Below are 14,610 nucleotides of genomic sequence, written 5' to 3' on the forward strand. Positions count from 1 at the left end.
CCATTCAGTGAGGGTGCACGGCCAGGATAACAAACCGGGGAACACAATTTACTTATTTAAAATTGATTTTATTTCATACATAGAATTGGCTACCACAAGAACTATGACTATTCTGTGTGATTTATACGAGGTTGATGTTTTATGAGAGGTCTTTATCTCAAAATCTCAAAATCTTAGTTCATAAATATGGTGATTATTACTTTAACAAATTCCTTTTGTTGGTTTGTCCTTAATTGAGTGTAAAGGCTTTATTTGTTTTTAACTTGCCAATATATAAAAAACAATTCTGTTTCAAGGACAGTTTTTTAAGCCATTATTAGGGGCACTCAATAAATGTCACAAAACTCTCAAATTACTGCATGTTTTGTTTAAGTTTTGCCATTTTATATGAGACAAGGTTTTTTCCAGGCTGATGATGTTGGTGGTACAAAAGAAAAACTAAAAATCCCTACAACTGTGTTAATGACATTCTGTTCACATTGTGTGCACAGATAAATTCTTTGGCATTTAATATGAGAGAACTCAGAAAACCATTACTGAACAACAAAATGAATTGTTAAAATTCCAGATCTTATTTGTTGCCTACAAATGCTGGAAACAAAGCTTCAGAGCAATCTAAAAATCACTCCACTGTAAGCAATCAAAATGGTAATTTTGAAATTTGCAACGGTTGCCCAAGGACAATAAGTCATTCAAAACATCTTGTTGAATGCCGTTTTCTGCATGGAAAACGATTTCTGTTATCTATCATTTTTTATCTCTGCTTTAATAGCATGGATGATTATTTTGTAGGTATTTTTGGTGTAATGGGGAGTCCCCTCCAATGATATGTGTGCCTGTATGACATTGATGTATATATATCTTTAGTTGTTTGAGGATTTCTCACACTAAATCATCAAGGTGTCCATGAATGGCCATCTCAGCTCAACTCCATTTTCTCCTCCCTGAAATTTGTTGCTATTGTTGGATGTAATCATCTGAGCTCTTGCATATGCATAATATTCCCAATTTCAATGTTCATCATTGAACATTCAGAGGCATGATTGCTAATAATCTTGTTAACTTCCTAATAATTAATAGGGACCATCTTCTTGTTTTTGGACAATTACTAGAATTGGGGTCGTTCGAAATTTACATGGGTGTCTAACACAAATTTGATATAGTATCAAAATTATTTCATTACCTCATTATTATTGACTTTGTTAATAGTCTTACGCTTCTATGCCCTTCTCTATTGGAAACATGAGCATAATGTCTTAATCTTTGTTTGGATTTCATGGTTGTTTAATCACTTGTTGAAAGTTGAGTAAAGTTTATTTGATATTTTTATTTTAAACATTGAGATTCACCATGCCTCTGGGCTAAAATAGTTTGGTGGTTGAAATTATTGTACAGTTTCCAAGTATGGGATCAATGCAAGCAGCTTTGCCAAATTATGGCGTGCTTCCAACCGCAGGACCTACGCCTGCTTTAGGAACTCTTAATGGCCAGTGGATTCCACCTTCACAACCACAAGTTCCTTATCCGATGTCTGCTCCAGGTAAATAATCTCCTCGTTGTTGGTGAACTTTTAGTTTTATTTCACTATTAAGGTAGCAGATATGGGCTGAACTGTAACTTATATAATTCTCAAAAGATTGGAGTTAGATAGAAGGTCATAGTTGGTCTTGGCCTTTGGATTTTGCACCTTTGTTTGAATATTTGTTCAACAAAAGCAGTGCATGCTTCCAAAATCAATGAAATATTTTTTTGAAAATTTAGGCTTTTTTTAGGTTTGGGTTTAAAGCATCTGTAACATGGACTCCAGGAAATTCAAATCAAAACCTTATTTTATCCATAGGGTGATTCCTAGACAAAATCTGTGAGATGTCAATTCCTCAGAGTTTGTTTATCATGATTTGAGGTTTCTAACTTTGTTTTCGATTTATCAGCTAGAGAATAGCCATGCAGTCTCTGGCAAAGTTATTGTTTCTTGAGTTTTATCTCCTATTTTGCAATTATGTTATCCTTGTTATGGGTTTTTTTTTCGATCCAGGACAGCATGGGGTTTACCTTGCCCTGGAAGCAGTCTAGGCACCTTGGGTTCTTATTGGATTTGTTTGGGCCATACCTGGGTGAATCCATATGGAATATGCATCAAAATCACAGATGCTGGGTGTCAAAATCAGGAAAATTTGCTGCTTCCTCATCCAAACCAAGAATTAGTTGTTTGAACTTTGAAGTTATGCTTCATGTGTCATACGACATGAAAGGCAACATTTTAAAAATGATTATGAAGCTGATGTTGAACACAACAGCAAGTGTAAGATTTATCAGCTTAAAGACTTACAAGAGCTTTATGTTTGATGTTGGAGGCATCAGAGGTAGGAGGTTTATTATTATCTTGAGCTAGGTAGGTTTATTTGAGGTTGGGGGCATTAGAGGTAGTAGGCTTATTATCATTTCTATCCATAGTTTGCATGTTTATAATTGTGGGTAATTGTGTTATTCTTGGTCTACAAAATGAATGAGTTATTATGAATTGTTAAGTCTTGTTTCTACTTGTTGGCGTTTCTCTTGTGGACAGTTGAGTTGGTTTTAATTCACAAGAGGAATACCAGGCCTGTGAATAATTGTGCCAACTGTCACGGTTTAGACCTCCACGTGGAACCAAATTTTTTTTCTTTACTCGTTTGTGAGAATAAAGTGTTCCAAAGAACCCATACATGCCTCCTAGCAAACTCTCTAGCTCTTGAAAAAATGATTACGTCTGTTTTGGTGGAGTCGTTATTTTGAATCTTTGACGGTATTTGTATGCCTCTGTGTTTCTTCTCCAAGCATGAAAATCCTCTACAACATGAAGATTTTTTCCTGTGATGGCATCTCTTTGTCACCTGGGTTTTTCTGAGCAAGATTTTCTTGCAATTCACTCTTGATTTGGAGATTTTCGGGCCTCTGTTGTTGTTTCTATTTTCGTATTTTTTTGTCCGAACCATGCTGATTTTGATGACTATGGCTTTCTTCAAAATTCGCAATCTTTTGTTCTCTGGCTGACTTTTGATTTCCATCATTTTTTGCAGACCAAAGTTTTTATTTTCAACCGGTTACGCTTTTTGACAAAATCCCATATTTTTTGTCAGATTTAAATTTAACCTACATTTTCTGTGGGTATTTTTGAGAAGATTTTTGGGCCTTTGTGAGAATTTCCTAGGTTTGCATTTTAGGATTTGTGCCAGTTGTATTTCATATTTTTTGAAGTCTGTACATGAATCTGCCATTTGTTTCTGCATTGGGGTTTGTGCCTTGAGATTTCTATATTTATTTGCTGCCTCTTCAGTAGTTACTCATTTTATGTGCCTCAAAAAGTGTGCAAATGGCGTCATTGATCAACATAATGTTGGATGGCAATCAATGACAGAACGACAAAAGTTACAACACATGGAAGCAGCAGATGATGACTATCTTTGAGTGTCATTGTGTTGAGTTTTTTTTGGGTAAACGGTCTCATCCTACTGGAGCTGGAGAAGATACAGAAGTTGGATGATCACAACCAAGAGATATGCTTACCTAGCTTTCAGTTACTGATGATCAGCTACCACAAGTGCCACCCGGCATGACAGCTGCAAAGATCTAAATTATTTTGAAGGACCTCCACGAGACATTAGATAAGAGTTATGCATTCTTCCTGAAGAACGAACTATTTTTTGTCACGATGGATGAGCGTATGTCCTTACAATAGCATCTGACAAAGATTACTTCTATTGCTGTTTTATTACTATCCAATTACTATTAACGAGTGGTGATTACTAATCGTAAAAGGCCTTGTAGACCAGGCTCGGTGGTTAATATGTTAATAATGAGGTTATGACAGCCGGCCTTCTCAAGTTTGCTTTTACTCAAGCATTTTCAGGTTTGGATGATTGAAGACTTCTCCTTCCCTAAGTTGCATCTTTTAAGGGTAGACCCTTGCACTTCACCAATAATTTTGAAATAGTCTTATTCCTCTATTTCTTCACTTATACATTAAGAATGGTTTTTGGCTCAAAAATAAGTTTTCTAGTGGAGGTAATTCCATAGGGGGCATAACATGTTGCTCTAATTCCTTATTGAGATTTGATACATTATGGATTTTGCTCAAATTTCTTGTAGAATTGAATTACCAAAAGAGGTTGCTTCATAACCTTAATTCTACCAAAAGAGGTTGCTTCATAACCTTATAATGCCCCAAGTGGGGGCACCTTGATTGACATGTTATTGTAGAAATATTCACCAAGGTGCAACCATTCTATCTATATACATTCTGTTGGCTTGTGACATAATCTCGTAAGTATCCCTCCACCCTCTGTTTAATGAATCTTTGTTTGTTCTTGGAAGGCTATGTAGTCTAAATATTTCTTTGAAGAAAACCTTGGCTATTTCTGGAGCTCGATACTCAGTAGATATTGCTACAAAGCATGTGTACTTGGCGAGACAATCTACTATTACATATATACAATCCTTTCCTTGAATTGTGGGCTATCCCATTATGAAGGCTATTGAGATGCTTTCCCATTTTTCATTTGGATTTGGTAAAGGTTGTAGAAGACTTGCTGGGTGTTTTTGTTGAACTTGCTTCTTGGACTAGTAATACATTATTGTACATGCCTAAGAACATCCTTCTCGAGGCCCTTCCAAGAGTATTGTTTCCTTATTGGCTTGTAGATTTTGCAATATCCTTGGTTGCCAACTAAGGGTAATTATGGTATTTGGTGATCTTGCCTTTCATTATTAACTTGGGCACAAGGAATATCCTATTCTTATATAGACAGAGTTCTACTACTTTGTGTTCCTTATTTGGCAAATTTTGTTTGAGGATATCATTGGTTTGTGGGTCTATGACATATTTATTATTTAGTAATTATATGTATCTTCTAGTTTGATGTGATGCTTGTAGAGAGTTTAAGTGTGGTTGTCGTGACAAGGCATTTGCTAAATTGTTTGCCCATTTCATATGCTCAATGTCAAAGTTGTAAGCTCGAACCTTTCCAACTCATTTTTGTACAGACTTCAAATAATAGAAGTCTGCTCCTTAATCAATACTGCCCTAAGACGACTTGTAGAAGTTAAAAACATTTCCAGAATTATATTTCTCCATTCATTCAAGACTGTATATTGAAGATTATCTACAACAAGCATAGTAAAGGTACAATCTAAGTCTGATTCATAACAAAATTTTGCAGAAACTTTACATGGTTTCAGAGCTTTGGTGGTCGAACCTTGGCTCTGCAAATTAAATAATCAGACTTGATATATACCTAGCATCATTCTCCTATCTTCAATGGCATACACAATCGGACCCGAGGACAAGTTTGATGGGAACGAACACTTCAATGCTTGAAAATTCAGAATCATGATGATTCTTGAAGAAAATGATGTAAAACAATTTGTTGATTCAGAATCCAGACAACCTACTATTGAACCTCATAAAACTATCGGGAGTAAAGGAAACAAGAAAGCCATACAGATCATATTAGATGGAGTAAAAAGTGATATAGTATCCATGCTAACGAAACATCAAACAACATTTGATATGATGAATGCATTACTAAATGCATACGAGGTTAACAATGCAAGTAGAGTTCTTGCACTAAAAAGGCAACTAAATCATATACAAATAAAGAAGGGAGAATCGATGAATTCTTACTTCCTAAGGGTTGCTAGTCTAAGAGATGAACTTGCAAGTGTAGGAACCATCATTAATGACACAAAACTAACACCAATGGAAATAGATGAATTACTAGATTCATGGGAAACATTCGCACAAGGAGTAAGTGCTAGAGATAATCTTCTTGACTTCAATAGACTTAAGGAAGGTTATCTTCAGGAAGAATCCAAAAAACTTAAGAAAGAGGGAAAATTGAAAACGGAAGATGACGAACTTCATGTTTTTAATACAAATTTCTATAAAGGCATGAAGAAGCACTTGAAGAAGAAAAAGGCTAATAAAAAGAATGACAAACCTAAGAAAGATCTATCCAAAATAAAATGCTTCAGATGCGAAAAGTTTGGACACTATAGATTTAATTGCCCTGAGAATTCTAAACAAGTGAACTGTACAAACATTACTAGGGAAGAAGATAACTACGATCTTAAGAATCATGTATTGTATTCGGCACTATCAAATGAAGTCTCAAGTAAAGCATAGGTGATTGATAGTGGATCATGTCGACATATTACAGGATACAAAGAAGCACTAGACTTTATATCAGAAAAAGTTAATGGCGAAGTCACCATTGGTAATAATTCAACACACTTCGTCAAAGGAATTGGAAATTGCACCTTGAAACTAAAGTTAGGTAATACTCTTCTTCTCAAAGGAGTACTTTATGTATCGGGAATGAAAATGAATCTAATCTCAGTTACATCACTTGAAGATGATGGACATAATGTTGCATTCATGGTTGGTAAAGTAATAACTTGGGCTAAGAACTCCTCATTTAAGAAGGTAAAATTGATTGGTCAAAGAAAAGGGTACTTGTATGAATTGAATTTAGAACGTAGTCGACCTATTCAAGCCTTAATTCATGAAGATGCTGATTAAACGAAATATGGTACAAAAGGTTAGGCCATCTAAATTTCAAAACCGTATCAACTATGGAAAAGATGGTTACTGGTTTAACTAAACTGAATAGAGATCACTCAAGCATATATGCAAAAGATATGCTCTGGGGAAGAACACCAAAAGTCCATTTCATGATAGCACTAGAAAAACTAACAATGTTTTGGAATTAATCCACTCAGATTTATGTGGACCTATGTCTATTCCTTCTCTTGGAGGATTATGGTACTATATACTTTTTATAGATGATAATGGAAGGGAATATCCCTAAGATTTGTTTAAAGAGTCATGTAAAGAAATAGGAATTAAGAGAGAGTATACCATTCCTTATAACCCACAACAAAACGGGGTAGCAGAAAGGAAGAATAAAACAATTATAGAAGCTGCAAGAGCTATGATATTTGATCAAAATTTAGATTATTATCTTTGGACAGAAGCCTCTTGTACTGCTGTCTATATTCAAAACAAAAGTCCTCACTCCTACCTTAGAGATAAAACTCCCGAAGAAGTTTTTACTAAGGTTAAACCCAATACAAGTCATTTGAGGATTTTTGGGTGCCCAGTATATATACATGTTCCAAAAGAAAAGAGAACTCAGTTAGAACCCTCCGGGAGGAAAGGTATTTTTGTAGGGTATAGTGAAACATCTAAAGCATATAGGATTTTCATACTTGGTTTAGAAAAATGTTGAACTCAGTAGGGATGTAATTTTTGAAGAAGATTTAGCTTTGAAAAGAGCCGTAATTTCTGAAGATCCCTCTCGCTTATCTAGTTCTGAAAGAACTATTGAATTTGAGTCTTAGAGGGAGAACATTAAAGAAATTGAAGATGAAATTCAAAATCTCAATCTTGAAGAAGCTCAAAATTCTAAGAAAAGACCACTTTGGGCCATTAAGATAGTTGAGGAAGCACAAGACTTAGTTGCACCATCTGGAACAGTCAGAGAAAGCAAAAGATCCAAAAGATTTTCTAGTTATACAACAAACATGAATGATTTGTCTAAATCAAAACCAACCAATGTTTCAGATGCTATTAAACATACAGCTTGGAAGGGTGCTATAACGAAAGAATACCAATCCATTATAAAAATGATGCTTGAGAAATTGTTCCAAGACCTAAAGGAAAATCTGTTGTTTCTTCCAAGTGGATATTTAAAATAAAACATGCTATTGATGGTAGCATTGAAAAATATAAAAGCCAAATTTGTAGCCAGGGGATTTTCTCAAAAAGAAGGGATTGATTATGAAGACACCTTTGCTTTTGTTGCAAGATACACCTCTGTAAGAGCAGTCCTAGCTATTGCAGCATTGAAGGGATGGAAAATACATCAGAGGGATGTAAAAAAAACATTTTTGAATGGAAAGATTACATAAGAGGTATATTTGGAGCAACCTAAAGGATTTGAAACTCATGATCCTAAAGTTTTTGTTTGCAGGCTCAAGAAAGCTCTCTATGGGCTTAAACAGGCTCCATGGGCTTGGTATGAAAAAATTGATAAGTATCTCATTGGCATAGGATTCTCCAAAAATGAAGCTGACCCAAATCTATATTATAAAAGGGGTCAAGATGGTATGGTAATTTTGATACTGTATGTTGATGATTTACTAATAACAGGTTATGATCATCCCATAGATCAATGCAAGAAAGATCTAATCGGGGAATTCGAGATGAAAGATTTGGGACTTCTTCATTACTTCTTAGGATTGGAAGTAGAGTAGAATTCTGACAGCATTATACTTAATCAAGGGAAGTATACATTAGATAACTTGAAGAGATTTGGAATGTGGAACTGCAAGTCTATGTCTTCTCCAATGGAGACTAATCTACATAAACTTAAAGAAGCAGCAAAAAAATCGCCTTCCATAGATTCTACCCTCTACAGACAAATGATCGGGTCCCTTATGTACTTGGTATAATTGATATTTTGTGTGGAAGGAAATTCGCACAGTTTCCCATCATCACATATTAGTGTAGATAATTTTATATTTGTGTCTTTATATATGGTTTAATCCATTAATTAATGTATAGAATGTGACACTAATGGGTAAATCAATGCAACTGGCAAAGAAATCGTGTACAATGATTTTTAAGTATTGTGAAGATGGAGATATGGAAGGCCTCTATACTGATGTATATTAAACATCAATTCTCTTGAAAGATGTTGACATAGTTTGCAAAAATAAGTTGCAAGGATAAAAAGAGAATTCTCTATAAAGACAACTGTATCCCCACTATCATTTCTATCTCAATCTTCATATTTCAAGGCAAAGAGACTGAGCCAAACATTTACAACAATCAGTGCTTTGATTAATATTTTTCTATTAATATTGTTTGACCTTATGTAGTTGGTAAATACAAGGCCCAATATTTGCTATGCTGATAATGCCTTAAGTCAGTTTATGTGTGAGCCAAATGAGATTCACCTAGTTGCAGTCAAACACATTATGAGATACTTACAAGACACTCTTAAACGTTAGGCTCAAATATGAGAAAGTTGACTTAGATTTACATGGATTCACAGACTTAGATTGGGGTTGAAGTGTTAAGGATAGAAAAAATACTTTAGGATGTTGTTTCGGTTTAGGATCAACAATGATATCATGGGTATACAGAAAGCAATCTTCAATAGCACAATGTTCCACAAAAGCCGAATACATTGTAGCAACAATGACCTCTCGGGAAGCAGTTTGGCTTAGAAAGTTACTTGTGGGATTATTTGGTCTAGCCATGAATCCTACGATTATTTATTGTGATAATCAGAGTTCCATCAAGCTTTCTATGAATCTAGTTTTCCATGACAAATCCAAGCATATTGAAATTCCTTACCATTATGTACGAGATATGGTAGAGAGGAATATTGTAAAATTAGAATACATTTGTACTGCAGATCAGACATCAGATATTCTTACCAAACCTCTCTCATGAGTGAAGATAGAGCACTTCAGGAAAAGACTTGGTATGGTTGAATTATGAAAATTTTGTATTCTTTAAATTATTAATAAAATAATTTTATTGTCAGGCTATTGACTATTATGGGCTCCACCATTTGTATTCATCATCTAAGAGGTGAAGATCTCTGAGATAATGAACACTTGTATGAAAGACATTATGAGAGATGATGATCTCTTAGTTAATGTGCTAAACACTAGAGATCTATTGTCAGATATAGATGAGTTCAAGATCACATTGTGATGTAAACATTGTTATGTCTATAAGTCACAATTTGGATAAACGAAGAATTTTATTATTCTTCGGAGTTTATCCTATGTTGTGGTAGATCTTAACTAAGGATCATGTTGTGATATAGGAATGCCAATACCTATCATTCACAACTTGGATAAATGAAGATTTACTTATTCTTCGGATGGTATTATGTATATTGTATTCATTGCAATACTGTTATTGCTAGTATAAGTGATGTGTCATATCATAGTTATAGTAATATGACATAGGATCATGTGTTCAATAATACCACATGCTAAGAAGAAAATTCAGATAGATATAGAGTATCGTTCTATGCTTATTCATCGTAATTGATGATGCTAGATATGTTATCTCTCAGTATGAGTATCAAGTTATGAGGGAGTGTTAAAACTATAACTTTGATCACATACTATTCTGAATGTGTAGATCGTACAAACCTTAGCATTCTTGAAATGCCTTATGAAATGCATAAGATTTATATTGTTCTTTCTAGACATGATCGGCGTCCCTTCTTGTAAATAATTGTGTTAACCTTAACTAATTTAAGTTAAGTCTATTTACATGTTCTTCACCTTGATTGGGCGGCAATCACGAGGAAGCATTCTGGGCTGACGTAGATAGGGTCGTGTCCCTTCAAGGGACATGCCCATTTGGTATGGTATATAGGTAGGGTCTGGTTGAAGGTTAATGATACACAAATAATATTCTGCTCCTTAATCAATACTGCCCTAAGGTGACGTGTAGAAGTTAAAAGCATTTCCATAATTATATTTCTCCATTCATTCAAGACTATATATTGAAGATTATCTACAATAAGCATAGTAAAGGTACAATCTAAGTCTGATTCATAACAGAATTTTGCAGAAACTTTACACAAACTAAATACTTTTGAACTTTGTTAAGGCATGAATGATGGCTAACAACTTCTTATTATAGATGGAATAGTGCCTCCCGGTTTTAGCTAGTTTGCAGCTTTCAAATGCAATTGGATGTTTGTTTTCCATAAGGACTGCTCCAATGCCTTCCTTAGAAGAATCACATTGTAATTCAAACGGTAACGTAAAATTGGGAATGGCTAGGACGCAACACGAGCTCATTTACCTCAGATTCTTGAATGCATGTTGAGTTATGTCATTCTACATTTGGGTCCCCTTTTTTAATTATGTATCTAGGTGGAGTGACTAATTTAGGAAAACCCTTTACCAATCATCGGTAGCATAGATGTACTCTAGGTCACAGGATACACCAAATTCTTACCCTTTCGAAATTTCATCCAAAATTTTATGATAGTTAATATAATATTGTATAATAATATTATTTTATTTTAAAATAATATTGAGTTATTTAGATTAATTATTTATCAATGTAAAAATTATTTTGATAATTTTGTGGATATGTTACTTATTTTTAACAATAAATAAATTTATATAAGTGAAGTTTAATGTCAATTTTGTTTTTCGGAATTTTTACCCCTGCTGATATTTTTTTGAATTTTATGATCAATGAACTTGAATTTGAATTTGAATCTGGTGACTTAGGATGTACTACTGGCCGAGTTGCAAAACCTGGCCGATGTTTCTGGCCTAGCAAGTTTGGAAGACTTAAATTGGCACCAAAAATTCTTCGAATTTTTGGTAAAAACTGGCCGAGTACTCGTTGAGTTTTTGCGACAAAATCAACGAGTTTTTTGTTTAAAACTCAGTTGTAGTTTTATAACAGCACTTAAAAGCAAAAATCAGGCCAAATTAATTTCATTTCTCATTTCTTCACTTTGTATGCTGCTGAGAGTGGGAAAATAGTCTTCAAAACCCTTGGTACTCCAAACACTTGCAAACTGGTATCTGTTGAGTTGAGGTGGATTTGTGGTGGTTTTTGAAGAAGATGACATTAATGATTTGGAGAGGCTGGCTATGGAGGAGGGCAGTGGATTTAGTTTCACATTGGATAACATTGAGTTGAATAAGTAGTCATTGCTCTAGGAGAAGCTAGAGGCAGGAGTACATCCAGGATGGAGGACAAGCCACAGACTGAGTTAGACATACTGAGCGAGTACGCACAATCATGCCCATTAGAAACTTCTAGGACTAGACCCTCGACGTGTACCTCTCCCCTAGTTTTTAGTAGAGCTGGGAAGAGGATATATACAAATATAACATGCAAGTATAAGTTATACTTTAAGTTATATTTATAAAAATACTGTCAAGATGTTGGAGATAGGTTTCAGCTTCATAGGAGTTCAAATACGGCTTCTAGATTTTGGGGATTTTCAAAAAATTCTAGGGTTAGCCAAATTTCAGGATTCAACATACTGTTAACCATAGTTTAAAAATTCGGTTTTGGCAATATCTCGGCTGACCATTTTTTTTTGAAAATATCAGAATGTGCAAAAACTCACTAAAAGTTCGGCAATAAATCGGCACTTTATCGACCATTTTAAAATATATAATTTCTTTAAATATTCTTATAAACTCATAAATAAACACCAAATGACTTGAATTAACGAATTGAATATAATAAATCTATATTTATTGATAATAGATTATTCATAATAGATATCTGATATTCATGTATTCATGAAATGTAAACTATATAAATTTATAAATAATAAATATTAAATATATTATAAACTGAACTTTATATATAAATTTTATTTATAAATTTTTATAGTTATCCAGTTACCATACCAGTATATTTACTGGTAACTGGATAACTATAAAATATTATAAAATAGATAAAAGTATAATTATCTATAATTATAAAATAATAACTATTAATAATAATAAAATTGATAAAATTGATAATTATAACCAATATTATACAGTTTGCATTTCAATTAGAATCTAAGTAAAAATAAAATAAACATAAAAATACTAATAACGTGTCACATAAAAATAACAAGCATCATTTTAATTTTTATCTATAAAATATTATAAAATAGATAAAAGTATAATTATCTATAATTATAAATTGATAACTATTAATAATAATAAAATAGATAAAATTGATAATTATAACCAATATTATACAGTTTGCATTTCAATTGGAATCTAAGTAAAAATAAAATAAACATAAAAATACTAATAATGTGTCACATAAAAATAACAAACATTATTTTAATTTTTATCAATAATTGGTAAAAATACTGGTGAAGAGTTGATGCCGATGCACTCCACACTTGGTCTGTCACTGCTGATGCAGACGAACTCCACACCTGGTCTGTCAGTGCTGATGGAAAATTCCACCGCACCCATCGCCCGCTGCCCAGGTGCCATCGTTTTTGGTAATTAAAACATTACAAAATTAAAACGCATGTATCGAGCCGTGATTGTTTTTACTATTTTTCAAACTTTTTTCCAAAGTTGACTAGTCCATGATTTTCATTCCTAAATTCGCGCGTTTTGGCCTTTTTTTGGTAGATATCGCAGCATGTAATTGGAGAATTTTGGCACCAATTTTTTGGGCGTTTAATCGGTAGCTCTATGGTTGCACGATATATTTTAATTTTTGCAATTATACTCAGTTTTTTTTAACTATGTTTTGAACAGTGTTATCTCTCACAGCCTGTTATAGCTATTTGAGGTCAACTTGAAGCTGAATCAAGGATTTTCTAATGATTCTAACTTATTTTCTTAGAAATCACTTGATTTCAATTGTATATTCCTGGGACCTGACAAACTTAGTTCAACCGCTTGCTCACACCCAAGGCAAGCATTACTTTACAGCAGGCCAAAATTGCTAAAACTCACTCTTGGACTATTTTTCTATGATGTGGTTACTTCTAGTTTTATAGAGACTATTTACAATGATGTATTTACTTCTAGTTTTATAGAAACTAGTTATTATTTTGCTTCTCGCCATCAGCATTCTGCATGAGAATGTGATTTTTTACCCACTTTGCATTTATATATATCTAAACTCTGCTTGTTTCTTTGGTGTTCTCATTAATTAACTCATTGGAAGCATCTTCTCATTGAATTTTGCAGAACAATTTATTTTTAATTAAACTAACGCCGTTTTTTAGGTCCTGTTTTTTAAATTTTTTTAAACGGGCTAAATTTTGCCTGAGTATTTGTTTTAGGGATTGGCGAGTTTTTCCCGAGTGAGTTTTCCATCTATGGTTGGTACTAATTGGATGATCACACAAAGCCTTGTAGATGTGTCAGGAGTAAATCCTGGTCCACGCTTACTTCTTGTTCATTGATTTTATGACTGTTAAATGATTTTTTCTGGCCCAAACTGATATTTGGAGGCATTGCCATATACTAATTATTGTTCCAAAATGCTTAGATTTTTTTTTTGAATATGTTTCAGTTTCTTCCCATGTCCTGCTGTAAATAAGAATGTCACTGAAAAAGATCAATACATACACCACTGCAAAAAATTAACATAGCGTAATCAATACAATCACCACTCAACACACACAGGTCCAAAATAAATGGCATGCCCCTCAAAATTTTACTGCACTCGAAACATATATTTTTTAGTTGAAAAATAATAAAATATAGTTGAGACCTTCATTACATAACATGCAGAACTACTCATGGCTTGAAGCAGAAAAGCTCTATCAAAGTAAGCTTTTGTAGCAGATAATTTTCCAGTCAATATGCAGAGGTAGCAATCTTCATATAGACTGCCAGTATGAACTCGTTCTAGCAGTGCTTATTTCCATCCATTGGTTATCTGATATCTGCCAAAAGTACTTGGGATATATGCTTACAAACAGAAACCACCACCCAGTCAATTTGAGGTACTAACATCGCTGTACATGAAATGCTGCACACACTGTCCAGCTGCTTATGTAGATACCATGCATCCATAAAACTTTTTTT

The 14,610-nt window shown here is 33.7% G+C and overlaps 1 protein-coding gene across 4 annotated transcripts in view; it reads left to right on the forward strand.

Moving 5' to 3' along the window:
* NIG (NSP (nuclear shuttle protein)-interacting GTPase) overlaps positions 1–14,610 on the forward strand; it is a 45,669-nt gene that overhangs the window by 24,877 nt on the left and 6,182 nt on the right. For all 4 annotated transcript variants that reach the window (XM_089790964.1, XM_089790966.1, XM_089790963.1 and 1 more), the window contains exon 12: positions 1,396–1,540. In XM_089790964.1, coding sequence (XP_089647090.1) covers positions 1,396–1,540 — 145 coding nt within the window. The remainder of the gene's footprint in view (positions 1–1,395; positions 1,541–14,610) is intronic.

The sequence above is a fragment of the Cupressus sempervirens genome, chromosome 7 (assembly GCF_028749045.1).
Source record: "Cupressus sempervirens isolate cs-2001-9-10 chromosome 7, ASM2874904v1, whole genome shotgun sequence".
Classification (NCBI taxonomy): domain Eukaryota; kingdom Viridiplantae; phylum Streptophyta; class Pinopsida; order Cupressales; family Cupressaceae; genus Cupressus; species Cupressus sempervirens.